This window comes from Serinus canaria, chromosome 7 (assembly GCF_022539315.1).
Source record: "Serinus canaria isolate serCan28SL12 chromosome 7, serCan2020, whole genome shotgun sequence".
In the NCBI taxonomy this organism is placed as follows: Eukaryota; Metazoa; Chordata; class Aves; order Passeriformes; family Fringillidae; genus Serinus; species Serinus canaria.
In genome coordinates this window covers 15,335,306-15,354,943 of record NC_066321.1, presented here as the reverse complement: position 1 = coordinate 15,354,943, position 19,638 = coordinate 15,335,306, and the positions used below count along the sequence as shown (strand labels likewise).

General features: G+C 53.1%; 1 protein-coding gene across 1 annotated transcript in view; it reads left to right on the top strand.

Annotated features, from left to right (window-relative positions):
• Positions 1–8,100, top strand: part of CFAP65 (cilia and flagella associated protein 65) — a 30,712-nt gene extending 22,612 nt beyond the window's left edge. Inside the window, exons 24-32 of the mRNA XM_018911428.2 lie at positions 1,047–1,184; positions 1,624–1,740; positions 2,339–2,476; positions 2,965–3,030; positions 4,661–4,875; positions 5,253–5,402; positions 5,916–6,194; positions 6,849–6,986; positions 7,555–8,100. Coding sequence (XP_018766973.1) covers positions 1,047–1,184; positions 1,624–1,740; positions 2,339–2,476; positions 2,965–3,030; positions 4,661–4,875; positions 5,253–5,402; positions 5,916–6,194; positions 6,849–6,986; positions 7,555–7,591 — 1,278 coding nt within the window. The 3' untranslated portion in view covers positions 7,592–8,100. The remainder of the gene's footprint in view (positions 1–1,046; positions 1,185–1,623; positions 1,741–2,338; positions 2,477–2,964; positions 3,031–4,660; positions 4,876–5,252; positions 5,403–5,915; positions 6,195–6,848; positions 6,987–7,554) is intronic.
• Positions 8,101–19,638: the final 11,538 nt, after the last annotated feature.

Below are 19,638 nucleotides of genomic sequence, written 5' to 3'. Positions count from 1 at the left end.
GCTGCCTTTCTTCTGTGCAGCTACAACACCTTCTTGTTTCCTAAATCATTCTCAAAAAGACCATTACATTCCTGCCGTGCTCTGTCAGGGCTTGGCTGCCACCATTTCCCAGCCAAACTCAGGTGATTCATAACCTGAGTGCTGACTGCAGGATGGTCACCTATTCAGGCACATGCAGAGGAATGCACTTGTTTGACCTGCTGCTGGCTCAGCAGGAGCTTGTCTGGCCTGGCTGGAGCTGGCCTACCAGTCTGGACAATCTGTTGTTAAATTCACCCACAGATCCAAGCACAGTGAATGAGCATTACACAGCAGCAGCAGAGGCTTTCTCCTGGCAGGTAAAGGATTCAACCTGTGTGACATTAGCATGCCTTCCTTGGAGCCAGCCACAGCTCCCTGTGCTCTTTTGCTTCCAGCAGGGCAATTATATTCCTGAGAACAAGAGAAGATGACTGAAAACTGCCTCAGTCTGACAATGAAGATGGCATTCTGCAAGGCTCTATTATCTGAAATCAAATTTCTTTCTCTAATGATAACTGTACTTAATTAGAGATTGCATTGTGCCTGGAGAATGGGACAAACTAGTTGCATAGTAGCAAGGTGTATTAGGGATCAATTTCCTAAAATTCACAGTCAGATTGATAGGGATTTTGCACAAGCACACACCTCATGTTTCTCAGCTGAAGTAGGAAAAAGCCTGGACTGCAAGTACTGCAGAGAGAATTGGGATGTTACTGGTCCTCTGTGCTCCTGAGATCCTCTCCTCTCCAGCACCAGTGTTATGTGTTATTCATTGCTCACTCAGTCCCGCTGCAATCCAGCTGGTCTTCTGATGTAATGTCACTGTAACCAGAGCAAAACTGAGAGAATTGTTACACTCTCTCAAGTTGCTAGGGTAAAGATACCTGGTTATATTATCTGTGAATTGCTGGACTTAGAGATGAGTATGACTTAGAGATGACTGTATGACTCCCCTTCCTCAGTGGGAGGTTAGGTCTCATCTTCTTTCGCTGCTGTTCCTTCTGATTTCTCCTTGCTTCCTGCAGGCAGCCACCTTGTCCCATAACAGGATTTGCCTTGGAAATATCCCAGACTGCACCAAAACTGGTCGACTTGTCTTTCTCAACAATATCTCGAAGAGCAAGGCAGCAGTGTTTACCTGGCAGGTAAACGCTAAAGAAATGGTGAGTCCTCTTTGATCTACAGCCTTCCTGCCCATCTCGGTTGTGCCATGAAAGGACCTTACAGCTCCATTTTCAACAAGACACTCAGTTCTAGGGAACTGGCTTTCTACTGGGTGATGAAAGGAAAAGTGGAGGCAAGGGTTAGGACAGATGGAACAAGAGAAATTCAGAAGGGAAATCCAAAGACTTTGGTGAGGTTATATGAAGTTGGAATTACAAAATGCGATAACAAACTTCAGGACTCTGTCCGCCAGCAAAAGCTGTGTTTGTTCTTAGAATATACCAACTGCATCTCTCTCCTGCCACATACCTCTGAGGAGAGGTGTGCTCCCTGCGAAGAGAAAACACACAGGAAGGTCCCAGGACAGTAAAATAGCTCCTCTGGGTTTTTTTCTTTTTTTATTTGATTTTTTTTCTCCTCCTCCTGCCCTTCGCCCAGGTGTTGGAGATTGATCCTAATTCAGGGGTTGTACAGCCTGGAGAGAGTATCCCTTGCTTCATCACACTGCAACCTACAAGGAATCCCTACTTCTGCAGAATAAATCTGGTGTGTGAGGTGAGACCCAAGAGGTACCTGTGTATTACCATGACCTGGGCATGTTGCTGTGGTTCCCAAATGACTGACCCCAGCAGTCAGCTGCCTGCTGCTTCCAGCTGAAAGAATCCTTCTCACACACTTCTCTCACACACTTCTCACTCCTGAAGACACCTAGCTTCATCCTTCCTGATGATTTAAGCATCTTTCTATCTCTGTGGCTCACTAGATGAAGTGTAATTGTGCAATGTATGGATTTATGAGGGGAGCCCAGCTGCTAGAAGTGATGGTTTGAATGGGAATGGCTTTCAGTGGATGCCAAAGACTTGATATCTGTAAAAAACAAGTCCTGCTGCTTTAATCTTATTGGGGACATAGGCCAATAGTAGTGTCCCCCTCAAACTTTCCAGGTTTTCTTTGGCAAGAGAGTATATCTTCTCTATCTGAGACTTGAAATGCCACTGTTTTTTCCTCTTTCTGCCACTGGAATACATGGAAAGCAAGTGGGTTTCTTCCTGGGACCTCCTGAAGGGGAGAAACAGGCATGGACCTGAGCCACGGACTGTTATTTGCAACTCTTTTCTAGCCCTGCTCCCTTCAGTTATGGTTTGTTTCCTAGGTGTACATCCAGGAGTCCCTGGTTCAGTATGAGAGGGACCTGCACGAGTGGGAAAAGGAGAAGGAACGGCAGGCTGTGGAATTCACCATCACAGAGAAGGACCTTGAGACTAAGAAGAAACTAACATCTCCTTCAGTGGTAAGTGCTCTCAAAACCTTCTACCAGCTTATCTTGGCTTAAGAAACAGCAGCCAGTGTTGACAAGAAACATTCTTTAGGGAAACCTAGGCAGTGGTTAAGAGGACGTGAGACTCTGATCTGGTGAAGACCTCAAAGCTGATCTGTGGTTAGAGGAAAATGAGATCTTGTTTTCTAGCCAAGAATCATCTTACAAACTCTGAAATTTCTCGTGACCATCTGAAATTTGGAAGTGCATGAGAAGCCTTTGGAAAAACAAAGCCAGCGGCTCTGGAAACCAATGGTTGGATTTTTAACCATGAATAATCACTGGAGAGAAATGTGTAGCTAGCAGTAAGAATGTGGTCTGAGTGAAGAATGGAGGATGAGATCATTGACTCTCAGCTGGCACAAAGTTTAAAAAAATCATAAGGTTTTGTTCTTCTCTGTATCTTCCACATGTGGTAATTCTTCTTTTTTTTAAATTTATTATTTTATTTTATTTTTTAGAGGTTTTCAGATTCTGCTGAAACAGAAAATCTTTCAAAATCCTCAGCTGTGATCAGGAAATACAAGGTAAGTCAAGCCTGTCTCATTCATGGTAGAATCAAACTGACTGCTTTAGAAAAGAGGCAAATGCTGGATATCACAGTGTGGGAGTCTGGACAGAGAGCACAGCAGGATTTGTAGCTTCAAGGCTTTGGGAGACAGACTGTTTGGAGGAGGCAGAAGAATCACATTGTCTGGCTATGTTCTCTGCCCAGTAACTTTCCAACTGAGGTGAATGGGAACTGCAATTGGCATCAAACATGCACCCATGAGTGGAGAAAGGGGGAAAGGTTTCAAATAAGCAGAAAAAATGCACACAGACAGGGCAATTGGTATCTCTACTGGTTTCATTTTGGGGCCACAATGGAATGTGTGCCACAGCAGAAAGCAGCAGGACCCTGGCAGAAAGCAGTGCAGACTTTTCCCTCACCTCAAGAAGAGCTGTGCTCTGTTCCTCAGGAGAAGATGCAGACAGGAACTGCCTTGGTTTAAATACACAGAAAGCTTTAAAGTTCAATTTGCCTGGTTCATCAGTTTCCACTCAAGTGTACAACTGTATGCACTGCTATAAGACAGCTTTTCTAGCAGTGGTGGGAAGGTGTGAAACAAGGTCCCAGTGAGTGCTCTGCAGAGATACCTGGGTCCAAAGGAGAGCCAGCAGTGCCTATAGCCATCAGCAGGATGTGCTGTGGGAATGACAGGGCTCAAAGGTAACCCAAGATGTGGAAAGATTTAGGGGAGCTGAGGGGAGGCTGGGTCTGAGAGGACTGAGGCAACAAGGAAATGCAGTTTGTTATCTCAGGAATGTCACTTCAGTGAGGCTGTAGCAGTGCTCCTGAGACCCTATGTGTGTCTTTGCATGCCTTGCACTGTTCTGTGTGAAAGAATCAGCTCAGGGCAACTCTAGCTTGGACTGTTTTCTCTGTGCTGTTTGGTATGATCAGTGATGCAGGTCAAAGCATTCACTGGATGAGCATAAGGATGGCTGCAGAAAGGTAAAAACCATTTTCTTTTAGTCCTCTAGGGTTTTAACCTCTAATGATAATTTGGAGCCTGCTGTAAGGAGCAGTGCAGGCCCCTAGCCTCATTCCCAGAGGCAGGACAGCCATGTCTCAAAGATCATTGAAGTCCTGCAATGCCTGAGGACTTTTCCATATCTCTGTGGTGTCCTTCTGGCCCAGGCATCCTGGCTACTGCTGCAAGGAACTTTCCCCAATCTGACTGCTGGTAATGCAAACCCAAGTTGGCCCATGTAGTGTGGCTGGAGTCAGTTCCTGGTTTCCCTTCAGGTTTGGGGGAGGACAGATTCCCCATGCATTCCATCCATGTATGTCACTTCTCCTGCAGCACTCGCAGTGTGCTTGCAAGAGCTTCCACGGTGATGGTGAACAACAGCCCCAAGTACCTTAGGGAGACCCTGAAACCTTGTTGACACTTGGGGCTGGCACACTGGTCAGTGAGAAGGGAACAGACCTGACTTCCACTATGGCTGCTCATGCCTGTAATCTGTACTGAGGTGCTAAGATCATTTTGAAACCCAGGATCTGGTGGCTCTGGTTGCTTGGCTTTCAGCTCTCATGCCTGTGCTCAAACCTACACCAGCCTACTTGTGGCCAAAGGACCAACCATGTGCCTGCCATTTCTTTCTCTCCAACAGACATTACCCCCTATTAAAAGCTACCCTACACCCAGTCAGCCACCTGGATGCATTGAGAGGGGGCTGCCGTTGGACAAAGATGCCAGCCAGGTGTGGGCCAAACCAGAGCCTCCCACACCCTTGTCCTTACACCTTGATGTGTCAGCCAGGTCCTATGCTATTGAGGACTTTCTCAGCAACTTTGCCTTGGATTTTCCCAGATACTTCTTGTCCCGGTAAGTGATAGAGTTTTTTGGATTGGCTGCTTCATCTGAGCCAGGGCTGCTCCATGCTCTGATATGCACGAACTTGGTGCTCTGCTCTGTTCCTCTCCAGTGCCTCAGTGTGAAGTAAGAGGTGTCTTGCTTTCCCCAGCATTAGCTGATATCACCTGTTTCTCTCCCCACCTCATCTGTCAGAGCTCAGTGTTCCTCCTTTATGACAGTGTCCCTGCTCCTGTCAGAAATACAACAGCTCCCACCCTTCCCCTGCTTGCCTGCACTGCTTGCCTGCACTGCTTGCTTGACATGCTGCTGCAGTGCTAGGAGGGTGCTGTCTTTGAGAGTTTGGTTCTGTAGTGCTGGCACTGATGGAACAACTCCTCCTTTCTCAGCCCTTTCAGCGCCTCGCCCTCAGAGAGCAAATTGGCGGATGGAAGTGGGCACAGAAACAGGACAGACACAGAGTGCAAACAGCTGTCCCTGGCTGCTGCTTCTAAACAAGAGCTAGAGGTGGTGACTGACATACTCACAGGTGTCATCAGGTGTGTGTCCCTTTACCCTCACCTGGTTTGGAGCCTCTGTCCTCCAGAGAATGAGTGCAGCATGGTCAGCCCTCTGCTAATCCTGGAGGAATCTGTACACTCTTGTTTCCAGAATGGGGGATCCACCTGCTAAAAGCTGTCTTAGGGACTATGAGCTTGGATTCTGGAGTGACAGCCAAGGCAGGGGCTTCCTCCCCAGCCAGGAGTTGAGCCCATTTTTCCAGAGTTCCCAGGAACCGGGGAACTCTACCTACTGTGATCTTGGAAAGAGGCTGCAGTGGGGTACACCTATTCGGTTTGTGAGCTGCACAAATGTAAAGAACCAGCACTGGAGGTAGTTTCACTGGCTCAAGCCCTCTTGTTGCTTCCCTTAGGCCCAGAAAGCAAGAAGGTACAGACTAAACACTGACATCAGTCAGTGACTTTCTCTGCTTTGTGGTGCCTTGTAATAATCCTCTGGGTCATACAGATAGCCAATTTGCTGAAACTTATCCTTTATTTTCCTCTTCCTAGAAGCCTCTTGGAGGATGGCCACTTCCAGAAGTCAGTGAGAAAAATTGAAGATGAGCCTATTCCATATTTCTCCCAGTTCCAGTCTGCAAAATCAGCAGAGCTCCAGGACAGTACACAGGGCTCCACGATCCCTTCCAGGATCTCTGCTTCCACAGATCTTGACCTTGAGAAGGATGGAGAGAGGAGAAAAATGAGTCAGGAAGCCTCTCCCAGTGATTTGCCGGAGTCTCGCGAGACTTTTCACCATAAGCAGTTGAGAGTAAAGGAGATAATAAGTAGGTAAGGAAGAGCTCACACATAAAAGCCAAGAGCTGCACAGTCAAGAGAGCCCTGGCAGCACACTGCCTGTCCAGAAAACCATTTCTCCTTTAGCCTGCAGCATTTCTGCAGGTGTGTTATATGTTGTCTGGGTGGAAATCGATTCTAGCCCACCTAGCCACCCTCTCTCAATATGGTTTGTGGGGAGAGATGCTTCACTGTGTCTGGGGCTGAGCCATGGGCACTGATGTCTGCTTTACTCTCAGGCAGTCTAAGCCATACTAGACATTAGGGTGAAGTATGTGCTTATCTTTCCTTTTATTTCACTGCAGTGTTCCACCACTTTGCATTTGCTATGTGGCTGCTCCTTTGTACACTGCTACAAGCTACAAGCATTATTCACTGATAGCAGCTACAGCACAGCTTGGAGGGAGAAACCAGTAAAACTATAGTCACCAAGCTTTGTCTAAGGTCAGGGCCTGACACCAGCTGGTGACAGTTCTGGGACAAGGGTCAGCAACCCATTGTTCAAGTCTTTGGTTCATTGGTCTCAGCGTGTAGGAAACAGTGTGTGCTCCACTGCTGTGCCTGATGATTCCTGGCAGGAGTCACAGCAAGCAACCTGCCTTATCTGCTTTCTGACAGCTGTCCTCTCCTGTACTTCTGTCCTTCTAGGCAGCCAGCTGTTGGGAATCTTGTGGAGCTGCTGCTGGAAAATACACTGCAGAATATCATGATCGAAGCCAGTCGTGGGGAGGTGGTGCTGACAGCCCAGCCCAGGGTCATTGCTTTACCCCCCAATGCCTCCCAAAGGTAGCAGAGTGTATCTGTGCTCTGATGGGGGACAGGACCTGTCCTTAATGTGTCAGGCTGAAGCACAGCCCATTTTCAGACCATGTGGGTTAGCTGAATCCCTGCCTATCAATGCCAAGGCTGCCTGTGTAAAATGAAGAATCCACTCCCAGAGTCTCTGCCCCCTCTTGGCTTGTCCTGAGCCACGGAGCAGAGGTGGTAACAGTACAGCCTTTCTGTGGACCTGAGACCCTCATACAGCTCTGGGGCTGTGCCCTATGAGTGAATGGCTGGCCTGAGGCACTGGAGAGCCTAGCACAATGACAGTCCTTTGGGAAAAGGGGTCAAGGAGCAGGCAGCACAGCCTCTGACAGCAGAAAGGGAGCAAAGCTTTCATAGTCGAAGGGGGTGTGGGATCTAGTTAGGTTGCGGGAATGGCCACTGGTGGGAAAAGTAGATTTGGACCTGGGTGAGAAGCATAAGGGTTTGCCCTAGCTTGGACAGAAGTGCAGAGAGATGGAATTGAGGGTTAATGGAAGACAGTTGTTGGATGTAGATGTCATCTCCAGAGCTGCCATGTCTTTTTCAGAATCACCAGCCCAGCATCCCCATCCTCCAGAGCGTAGCTGCTGGGTACTGTGCTGCTTAAGCTCCTCAAGAACATCAGCTCTCTCCATTCTTCATCCCTGTGATGTCCAGAGCAACTCAGACCCTCCCACACCATGACCTTAGCTCAGTATGTTGGCTTTCTCTGAGGAGGTATGTCCTGATTATGTTCTCAGCACCGATTTGAATTCTCTGACAACTCCATGGCAGAGTTCATGAGATTTCTCCTTTCTGTGGCTGGCTACATCATTGGAGAAGAACCCTATGCTACAGGGAGCACATGGACAACCACTATGACAATTCCCACTATCCTCAGTCTCTACTGGCTAAGAAGAGTGGAATTTGCTTTGGAATGCAGCTAAGGAAGGACTGATGTCCAGGCAATGAGGTGATGGCATCAGCAGGGTGCAGGTACCGAATCCTCCTCCCCTCCTTGCTCCAGTGGTGACTGCGGGTTCCGAGGAGGCAGCTGCAGCACAATCAGTACAAGCGGCAACCCAATAAAAGCAACTTGACCTTCAGACACTGACACCGTGTGTAACATATGTAACTCATGCATCTGGGTTTGTAAGCTCTGGACAAGGTCTTTCCTTTCCAAACTGCAAGGCTGTCACCTAGGGAAGGGGATCCTCTGGGCCTTGGCTTGGCCTGGGGAGTCTGTCAGGCTGCAAGACGTGTCACAATGAAGGAGCATGTTTGTCACAGCCGGGAGGTGGCAGCGTGAGTTGTGAGAAATCCCAGTGGCCAGCACAGAGCAGGCTGGTGCTGGGTTCCTGCTGCTGCTGCCGGGCAGGAGCTGCAGGATGGCTGTGCCAGGCAGTGAGCTATGTTTGGAGCATATCCCTTGTTCTGCCATACCACTATGGACTCTGCAACATGGGGCTCATGCAGCCACCCAGCTCTGGTGAGGGTGCAGTTTTGGTGTCCCCCTCCAAACCTTCATGCCTTGTTTCCCAGTGCCAGGATCCAGCCAAGACCAGAGTTGCGTCTTCCTCCCTTGCATCCTAAGACAAGACCGTGCAAAAGGCACTGTGGAGGACTTTTGCCCTGCTCAACAGAGTGCAGTTGCCTGCTGTGCCTGGGGTACTGTGGCTCACCCAGCTTCACCCCAGCACTCCTCTCCCTGCAGGAGCCCTGCATGCGTAACTGTTACTAAGCCCCAGGGCTGAGCTGTTCCTGTTGTCAGAGATACAGCAGAGGCACTGCCAGCTCCTGAACTCAGCCTGAGTGCCTTAGGCCTTCACATGGGTCCTGGATCATTGTAATGAGAAGTGCAAACCCTTTCCTCCCTTCCCAATACTCTGCCTGCCAGGTTTCCTACATCACAGCAGTCTTTCTGTATTCCTCTGGGCTTTGGCTAGTGCTGAACAGGTAATACAGAACCACTTCTTTCTTCCACAGCTCAAGGCAGCAGCAGCAGGGCCTGGCTGAATAATCAGTCCACTTGGACTGATTATTCTTGGTCCAAGCTCCTCAAAAGGATTTGCTCACTGCAGATGCTCTGTTGTCCTGCAGTGAAGTTCCCAAATGGATAGCAAAGGCAGGGGCAGAAACCTCACTGTTGCCCTAAAGCAGGTTTAGTCCAGCCACCCAAGGGCAGAATGGAGCAGTGAAGACAGGGTCAGTTAGTTTGTCCATCCTCAGACCTGCTGTGTGATCTAATGCTCTTTAGGCTGCATCACTGCAGCTGCACCACTGCATCCACTACCTGGAGGAGCTGACATGGGAAAGGGAAATGCTGTGTGTTAGTCTGGTGTAACACCCAAAAACAAATGGAGAGAGCCCGAGTGCCATCAAATGTGCAGGGAAATTTTTTATGCCATTAAAGCTCCTGTTCTCCCCACTTTTCTGTGCTCCCAGCCGAGACCTGGAGAAAACAGAAGTCACACTGTACTTGCCTGTTGGAACACTATTAGAGGGAAATTCACTTGTTTGATAAGCATCACTCTAGTAGGAGAGATCTCGAAGATGATGCCTTAAACAACAGGTAAGTCAGGGAAACAGATTTGAGAGCTATTTACACCTGTGAGAGAGAAATTTTTCTTCTCTCAGCTCTTTTTAGTGGCTGTGAGATGGTGGTGTGTTACCTCTGTTGTAGGTCTTCTCTGGTGCCTGTCAACCAGAACCACTCTGAGTGCACTAAGCTAAGAGAATAGCAGCTGTCACACACTTTTCTTCTTTTATCCTCATCCTAAAATATAAATACACCGAGGCAGCCTCTTTCCTGGGTTGGGGAAATTCCCAATTCCTCCTCTCAGGCTGGGAACTAGACCCTGACCCTGGTTTTGGAAAACACTTCAACATGTGACTGAGCCACATCACTGTCAGCAAAGAGAAAGAGCAACACTCCCAGATAGTGCTGGGGGTGAGCTCTGCATAGTGTGGATGTTCTCACCCGGAGGCTTCTCTCTCACTTGGATCTTTGGGGCAATGGGGAGGTGAGAGGAGGGCAGAGAGGTGCAGAGCTGGCAGGGAAGGACTTTCTCTTAACAAGTTGTTTTGTTGATAGCCACTGCCAAATGCTATGAACTTCAGGGACTATAGACTCACAGCCCAGCTCAGCACCCAAAAGAAGGGAGAAGTCCTGTTTCTGCTAATGACATCTGGGGCTCAGGCAGAAGGAAGCTTGAGCTTGTCTCCCAGGGCTGGATTTGGCCCCTGCCCAACAGAGCAACGTTTCTAATGCCATCTCTCCAACAGAAATATTGTAGGTACAGGTCCTGCTTCTTCCCACTGGTGTTTGGGCAGTGAAGTGGGTGATGTTCCCAGGGGACTGGGGTTGGTAGCCAAGCCAGGCTCCTGGCAGGTATACAGCCAGCACGCCTGTGGCTGAGCACGAGCTTGGCAAGCTAATGGGACTCCCCCTCTCCTTGTGTGAATTATCGGGAGCACTCAGTCATCAGGCAGTTAATGCACCACACAACAGGCGCTTTCTTCTTGGCTGTTACCGCTGGCTCCCAGAGAGGGATGGAATGGCCTTGGGGCAGGTGGGCAACAGAAGCTATCCTGAATCCCATTAAAACATTTAACACCTGCTGAATCGTGCCATTGTGTAGGAGATAAAGGGAAGGGAACAAAGCTGCTCTTGGGCTTACCTGAGAGGGTTTTTGCTAGGCTTTGCTGTCCCATTGCAGCTGGGGAGCCTCAATCTCCTGCAAAGCCCCACTTGGTGGGTCTCTGTCAGTGTGAGGAAGGCAGCAGTGTTAGGGGACAAAGAATCAACCATTCCCTGGTTAGAATCAGCCCCTTCTCCCTCTGGACAGTGTATGAGGTGTAGGAACCTGGAAAAGTCCTGCCCTGAGCAGCTTGCAGTGTCCGAAGAGCAAAAGTGTGAGGGTGATCCTTCCAAAACCCTTGGCAAAGCTGGACAGATCCTTCACACCTGACCTCCTGTCTCCCAGATACTGGGCTTTGCTGGCTCAGCTGTGTCACTTTGGTGTTTGGAATTGGGAGCCATGCTCAGGCCAGGCCAGGGCACCATGCTGTCTCCTGATGGACACAAGAGATACTCTGATGTGATCTAGGCAGTCCTCATGGGACTGTGAGGCAGAACAAGCCCTTGGCTGCTGCAAGAGGAGGCTGAGGCTGCCTTTCCAAGGCCAGCCCTACTAAGAGTTCGGTGCTGGTGCTGTCCACCTGTCTGACAGGGAAGGGCACAAACTGGTAAATGCTGCCCCAGAGATGCCAGAACAGAAGCAAGACATTCCCCAGGGTAGCAGAGTGCAGTGCAGGGCACTCTGCAAGCTCAAGGGACCTGCTTTTCTCGTGTTTTCTGTAAAGCTGCCCTGCAAGGACAGTATTTGCTGCTATTTAGTGGGAGAGAGGCTCTCTTGCAGGAGAGAGGCTCGGGTGAAAGAGCATTTCTGACACAGCCTATAGGCTTGGAGATGTCTGCTGGCACTGCAGCAGCACCTGTGGTATTTGGGGCTTTTTGCTTCTCCAGAAAGAGGGGCAGCCTATGCCAGGAGCTGTAGCTCTGCTATGCTGGGTGTGTGCCGGGGCAGGCAGGGGTGGGAGTCCTGTCCAGCACACTTCCCATACCAGGAAAGGAGAAATATGTAAGTCCAAGCATCACAGCCTGTACAGCATCAAAAGGAGGGGGAACATCACACTTCTTCACTGCACCACAACCCAGAGTATTGGTGGTATTGCATTTCCTTTGCTGCCAAAACTATTAAAAAAGGACCAGGATGAGCAGGGGCAGCAGGTTGGCATCACTCCAGCCAGGCCCGGGGGACCCCAACCTGCAGAGGCAGCAGCAGGCAGGAGGGATGGAGCCTGCCTTTCAAAATCCTGAGTGTGAGAGAGGCAGGTCTCCAAGGAAGAAGAACTGTGTGGCAGTGGCTGCTAAGGATCTGCCACTATGCTCTTACATTTGGGAATCCATTTACTGCAGCCTGCAAGTACACTGCAGCTCTGGAGGGAGCAATGGTGATGGTTTCTAAAGCACACCCAGGACAAACTCCTGCAGGTGTACGCCGTGGGGGTTAAAGCAGCATTACTCCCCTCCCCACCCACAAACACACCCATCTACACAAACAAACAGGCCACTGCACTTGCACAAAGGAGCTTCTCCTGCCACTGCTGCTGCACTTCATGCTCTGTTATCCGAGGAGTTGTGGGTGCCAGAGTAACTGGGAGAGAGAGCCCAGCTCCTGCTGGCTCTGGCTGAGATCAGCACAGGGCTGCCAGGGCTGAGCAATGTGGCTGGGCACTGTAGGAGTGTGTCCAAACTTCTCCTGGCTTCCATGAGCTCTGCTCCCAGAGCCAGCACAGGCTCGTCTGCACTGGTTGACCTGCTGGGCAGTGACACAGCTAGGACACAAGGGTGCTGTGACTCTGGGATGCAGTGACCCCCAGGGAAGCATGTGCACATGGACTGAAACACATCCTGTTCTTGCTGCTGCGTTAGGACAGCTGGCTCCTGGCCTGTATGGCCATGCAGGGAACACTCCCCAAGAGAGTGCTCCCAAAGTTTTCTTGAGCTGTGCTTCGCTGCCTAGCTCAGAAGTCTGTGCATTGCTCTAAAGGATGTGTGAGAATTGCACTGGTGTGCCATGGGGATTTTCAGCCTGAGTGGGGGGATTGGGGTAGGAACAAGGAAGACTTTTCTATCACTGGCACTCAGGCTGCTTGGGGTCGGCACTAGATTTGCTTTTCTGCCCTGAGACTTCACAACTCCCTGACTTTTCAGCAGCCCAAAACCCTGCAAGAAAGCCACTACCATCCTAGAGCTGCCCAGGTAGAGTGTCCTCACACCTGCTTCCCCTGGCCCCCTGCTCTCCTCTCATCTTTGCTGCAAAGTGAGCCAGGCAGGTGGGTGGAAAAGTGACAGCTGGTGTTGTTCCAGTGCAGGTTAATGAATGTCTCCTCCTCTCCCCCCCACCTCCTCCTCCCCACCACCCCAGCACCCAGGCTCCTGGCTCCTATCAGCCCATCAGGCTCCCATTAACAAAGGCAGCCCTGGAGAGTTTGCATAGAGACCTGCTCTGCCTCTAATCTAGGTGGGCTAATCGCCTCCCTTGCCCAGCCTGCCTTCCCTGGGTCAATATTTGCTCTGAGCAAACACAGAGCTGTGACAGGTGTGCTGGGGAGAAGGCTCGCTGCCGCCAGCCCAGCCCTCTTGCCTGTCTCTGCTCAGTCACATCTCTCCGGCCCCCCGATCACCGGCCAGCCAGCGCTATTTTTATCGGGACTATAAAAGGCCCATCCAGCCAGCGTCACCCTCATTTTCTGCTTGTGAGCCAGCGGGGGAAGGCGAAACCACTCACCTGACAGCTGCCAGCGTGTCACCGGAGCCAGGTGAGCTGCTAGAGCCCAGCACACCTTGGCCAGGATCCTGCCTGCCTGCCTGGCTGGGAACTGGGTACTGGGCATGGAGAACATTCTGGGGGCTTTCCTGAGACAAGCACTGGGAGTCCGGTCACACACCCGAACTCCCGGGAAGGAAGGGGACAGGCTCGGGGGACACCGTCCAGCCTGTTCCCTTTCCTTAACTCTTCTCTCTCACCTGTATTTTCCAATCCTTTCTGTTCCCCTCCCCTCCTCCATTTACTTTCTTCCTTCCTTCCTTTCTTCCCTGTTTTTCACCCTGCCATGCCAGTTAACCTGCCCCTGCTCTGTTTGGCTTTCCCAGGCAGCAGGTGTCAAGCATCCATCCACTTTCCAGACTTTACCCCCGGAGAAGCTGGTTTGGAGCAGCATGTGCAGCAAAGGACACCCAGCCTGGAAGGACCCAGCTCGGGAAGAAGGGGCTGCTGACAGCCCAGGGCAGAGCACCCCTCCAGCCCACACTGTCCAAAGTCGGAGCATCTCTGCACTTGCCTGGCGTCGAGCCCCACGTGCAATACCTGACCTGAACGTTTTGTTCGTTCGGCTCGCGTTAGGCAGGTCCAGCCCATCTGCAGGCGCATGGCTGGCGCTTACCCCCGGCCCCGCCGCAGCGGCTGCAGCGCGGCCGTGCCCCTGCAGCCGCGGAGGGAGCACTCCCTGCTTGCAGCTGCTGTGTGCCAGACGGACACCCAGTCTGTGTGCGGAGCAAAGGGCACGAGGGACGTGCAAAGCACGCAGTCTCACCCAAACACAAGCAGCAGTGAGCAGCCAGTGCACACAGATGAAGCAATCTACATGTAGCACGCATGAACACCATGGGACTTCCACGTGGCACTGTGGGACCCAGGTGACAGTGGTACACATGGCATTTCTGGCACTCAGCTTTGTAGTCTGTGACGTGCAGGACCCGTGTCCGTGTGCCCACGGCATGGCAGGCACATGTAACACACTAGGCACACGCATCCTGTCTGTGTGGCTGACTGCTGCTTGTAGCAGCCTGCTGGCGAAGGGCAGCCTGGCCCTGGCAGCACTGCAGAGCCATGGCAGGCACAGAGAGCCCTGGCACGGTGTTGGCCCAGGGTGGAGTTTGGCAGGCTCTGCCAAGCACCCAGGTAGGTCTCAATGGTCTGCTGGCACCAAGGGAGCTTTAGCTACTGACAGTGAAGCAGCAGGGAGGGAGGGCAGGAGCAGGCAGCAGGGAGATGGCAGAGGACGAGGCATGTCACATCCATTCTTGCCTCCCTCTGCCTTGATTCACTCCCAGGACCTGCACTTCCCAGCTCTTCCAGGACTATCTGACTGTCCAGGGCAGGTGTTTCCTGTTGTGCACCTGAAGCGTGCAGGCCAGGTGCCAAATCGTGCTAGTGGCAATCCCTCTGCCTATGCTTGCTGTGGAAGGATATAGGGGGTGGTGTTGGCAAGTCAGTGGGTCTCTTCCAGGACAGCCCTGCTCACTGCCTGCCCTGCTCTCCAAGCACAAGTGCTTCACCTGGACTCCTGTCCCATCCCTCTCCCACAGCAGCCAGAGGAGACATTCAGAGCCTGGGGCTGCTCCTAGCACCATGAAAGCTGCAGGGAGTCATGGAGAGATACAAGATGGGACAAGCAGTATATCTGCTTTCCTCCCACCTCAGGATATTTTTTGGGAATAGAAAGATCCCTCACATCCCTACTGTCTATGCCTGGCTCTGCCTGCAATTTCTCTGTCAGCCCTGAGCTGCTTCTGCCCTGCCCTCAGGCACTTCCATAGCCCAGGACAGTTCTGGTCCTGCTGTGCTCAGGGATGCTCTGAGTTTACAGGTGGATCCTGTGGGTGGAGGAGAGGTTGGAGGTGAAGGAGCTCAGGAGTGTGCTAAGGGACAGGATGGTTCTAGCTGCTTTCCCTGACCCCCATGCAGCTACATACAGGATGAAGCTCAGCAGCCCTGGTCCCGGAGCAGGAGAGTCCTGTTGCCTCCTCGGGGGGCCCCTGCAAGGGACAGAGATGAGGCACCTCCTAGGCTTTCTGTTTGGGCAGATGCTTTGGGAAGTTTCCATCAGGTGGTGTAGGCAGGGGCCAAAATCAAAGAGCATCTCCAGGCTTGCCATGCTCCCTGCATCCCTCCAGAGGTAAGGGTCCATCCTAGCCTAGGAACAGCCCCCAGACGATGCAGTGATTGGCCATCATTGTGGTCATGGGCCCCTGGGCTGTGTCTCCAGGCTCTGTGTCCCCTGCTACCAATCCTGGCAAAGTCGAAAAGCTGAGAAAGCACAACACATCCCCTGATATGCAGAACCCTCTGCAGCTGCCCTGCTCAGGCTGGGATCAAACAGAACATGATTAATAACTCTGAGCAAAGCCAGACCCCGCTGTCCATGTGCTCCAGTCACTGCACGTGTGTCCCTGTGGGGGCAGAGCCTGCTGGAGATGATATCTGGCAGAGCAAGGCTGTGAGAACACGGCCATGCCACCTCCACTTTTGCCTGCCTGCTCCAGCCCCTCTGGGCTGTCTTATGCCCTGGCTTACTTGTCCCCCTGCCACCTTCCCAGCCTGCTCTCACTGCCCCAGCTCTGCCAGCCCAGTGGCACTGGGAAGCTGTGATACCTTCAAAGATGGGATGGCCCCAGCAGCCACATTGCCCTGAGGGCTGTGTTACCTGGGGAATGACTCTCTGGCAGGATTAGCACCCAAGGGTGAGCTTCTCCTCACAACAGGCAGAGCCAGAGGCATTAAACACCCACTTTTACATGTCAGAGCCAGTGCTGGTACCACAGGTACCAAGGCTGGCATGGGATGGGGCACAGCAGGGTATTGCTGTCTGTGCTGGGTGGTGCTGTTCCCCAAACCCCAGGCTCCGCATGGCCAGTGACACAGCTTTGGGGACCCTGGGACCTGGGCTGGGGATTTCCATGGCACAGCTTCTCACCAGGAGGATTTGCATGGGGAGGGCAGGGTGCAGGAGGAGCACTGGGGAGCCACAAATGCCCAGGTTTGGATTTGCACATAGGTGTAGTTTCACACGGGTGTGTATGTGCATGCATGCCTGTGTATTTGCATAGGTGTTTCAGTGTGTGTGCCCTCCCTGGCAGGCAGGGCAGAGCTGGTGCATCCCTGTCCTGTGTGTGCACCTGTGTGTGTTCTGCTGAGCTGAACGGCTGGTGCTGGCCATGCCCCTGCTGTGCTTGCTGCTCTGCTTCCTGGTGTGTGCAGCTGAAGGTGTGGGTGGGAGCAGAGGTGTGCACTGCTGCTGGCAGCCTCTGGGCTGCTCACGTCCTGCCCAGCTCGGATGGGGTGTGCCATCCTGGGGCAGGCCCTGCTTTACTGCAGGATGTGGGAGAGGCAGCTGGTTGTCCTCAGCACACCAGGGTCCCGGAGGGGACTGCCCGCAGGGCTGTGTGGGCACCTCAGGGGCTGAGAACCAGAATGGTGTGAGCATCCCTGGAGCTCAACTGACCCCACTCAGCCTGTTTGGCACATCTCTGCTGTGCCTGAAGGAGGTGTCCTGGCAGAGCTGGAGCTCCGGGCCCCTCAAAGTCACTCTGTCCTAGTGCCACTATGGGTGGCCAGACAGTTTGCACAAGGAGACAGGCTGTTTATGACACTGGGGATGAGATAATGTTGGAGGCCAGGGTGCTGCTCCAGCCTGCTCCAGGCCTGGGACAGGGAGCATAGGGACCGTCCTCACTCTGTGCTGGGGTCCTGCACTCCTCTTGCCAGGCTTCAGATACTGTCACCAGGCAGTGAATCCATCCCACACACCATCCCAGCTGAAGACAATAAGCAGAGGCAGTCTGCAGTCTGCCTGGGCTCTGGGACAAGCTTATCCCCCTCTGTCAGACAGGGTGGACGAGAGAGGTGGGTACCAGGCATGGATCTGCATTCTGCTGTGGTGAAACTACAGGAATTCTGCACACTCCAACCCATTCCTGGCCATGGGGAGTACCAGGGGCAGCATAGCTACAGCCTGGCATCCTTCCCCCTGCACCCACCAACCACTGGGGTAAGGGGACATGTTTTACAATTGCCCCCAAAAAATGCCTTTGAACCCTCATTAGAGAAGGGAAAAAGGGAGAACCCTGATGAAGGAGTCACTATGCTGGGGGAAAACCCCAGAGCTTATACTACTCCTGCATCTTGGAGCACATCAGCCCCATCCTCCCACGGGGCCTCGAGGGAAGGGGTGAGTGATGGGGCTCCTCTCTTCCCAGCCAGTGGCTCTGGGAAGTGCGTGGGCAGCCTGCCCAGGGGATGGACACTGAGCAGGCTGCCAGGGCTGCTGCTTCTGGCCCAGCTATTGCTGCCTTCAGGAGCCCTGAGGCAGGATGTTCTGTTCCTGTGGCAGCGCCTGGCTCAGCCCCCGTCTGTGCTGATCCTCAGAGCTGCTGGAGGAGGGGACCCACCACTGCCAACAATTTCATCTGCCTCCTGAGTGAGCATCACCCAGCTTGGGGTGCCTGCCACTGCAGATGAGGCCAACAGGGCAGTGGAGGTACACTGGGGTGGAGTGCTGGGACCTTGGCCCGGAACCAGCTGAGCTGGTATCCCCTGGCTGTGAGGCTGCCAGGGGCTGCCAGCCTTGATCTTGCACTCTGCACCTCCATGACAACACCCTAGCTGCTATAGGTAAAGCTGGCATCTGGGAAGCTGTGCTCACCCTGTGGTATCCCTCCAAAATGACACAATGTACTGAAGGAGATGCATCAGCAGCTGTGTCCAGGCCAGGCTGGGTGTGGGTTGGGACATGCTCCCCTGTCTCCATCACTGCAGCCCTGGGACTGGTCTGCACTGGGGACTCTGTGAGGACCAGCAAGCTTCTCCAGGACACTGAAGCTATGGGGTGCCCTGGAGGTGCCAGGCTGAGGCCTCCTGTGGTAGCAAGCAGGAGGTCACAGTGGCTGGCACCAGCAGGCTCCCTTCCAGGTCAGGATCTGCTCTGGTAGAAGACCAGACACTGGGTCCTCTGCCCCAGTGCCTAGCATCCCCAGCTGGGTAGGGTGTGACAGAGTGGACACCTCAGGCTGAAACTGAAATGCCACCCTGGGTTCCCTTTTGGTTCTGTGCTGCTGTCAGTTCCCTGCCAGGGCTGGGCTAAGCTGGGGAGGCAGCCTTTGCCACCTGCTCACACCCAGGCTGTAATCCACAGGCAGGAGGTAAGCAGCTGGCGGAGCCTCCCTGACCTTCAGGTGGGATTAGTCCCCATGGGAACAGTGGGGAGCAGGCAGGTGAGGCCACAGCTCCCCCGGCAGTTCGTGGGGACTGAGCACACCCCCATGTGGGGACAGCCAGACTCAGGTGGTGAATGGGTGGCGCGGGGTGAAGCTGTGCCCCTGGGAGTGTCCTTGTCTTGGAGGGCTGCTGCAGGTGCACCCCCAGAGCTGTGGGTGCCACAGGGTAGATAGAGTGTGCAGCTGCAGTCCCACAAGGAGGGGCTGAGCTGCGTGCCTGGGGTGGCCACGGTGCCAGTGGCATGGAACAGCTGGCAGCCCACGGTGTGCGTGTGCACCTGCGTGGGAGCTAATCCCTGCAACATCTGCCAGGCTCCTGCTGTCCCAGGGGTTCCTGGCTGCAGGGGTGGCATGGCTGCGTGCACAGGGGACACATGCCTGTGGGGCAGCTGGCAAGTGCCAGAGCTCCCTGTGTGAGGCAGTGCCTGTGAGGAGGCTCCTGTGGCACATGTGTGCTGCACACATATGGCTTATGTGGCCAGCAAAGCTTATAGAGGGGACAAGTGGCACTAGGGATCCCAGCAAGCCTCTTGGCTCTGGGATCCAGGATTCAGGAGGTGGAAGTAGGGATTTTGGCTGGAATTAACCAGTCTTGGTGCGGCCATATTCAGAGCAGCCCTGAAGCACAGGTGACTGGAGAGAGAAGGAGGGTGTTTGCACCCTTGTCGAGGAGGATGATTTCCCACAGAAATAACAGTGGGAGGGAAAGCAGAGGAAAAAGGGAGCAGTGGGGCTGTGTGGGGGCAATGACACACTCCCCCGATCTAATCAGCCAGACCCTGCAAATAAAAGCCACCTGTTTTGGCCCTGACAGCAGGAAGCCATCCCTAGAACAAACAGAGCACCAGGCAACTGGAAGAAAGACAAACAGGGGCCGGCACCAGCTCCATCTGCTCCTGTTGGGCCCAGCCCCCAGACCTCCAGCCCCTGGAGTGCTGGTCCAGCCCCCCGCTGGGCTGGGAAGAAGGAGAGAGCAGCTAGAGGTCCTTGCAGAGTGTGACCAGGGCTCAGTCCATGGCGTCAGCCAGG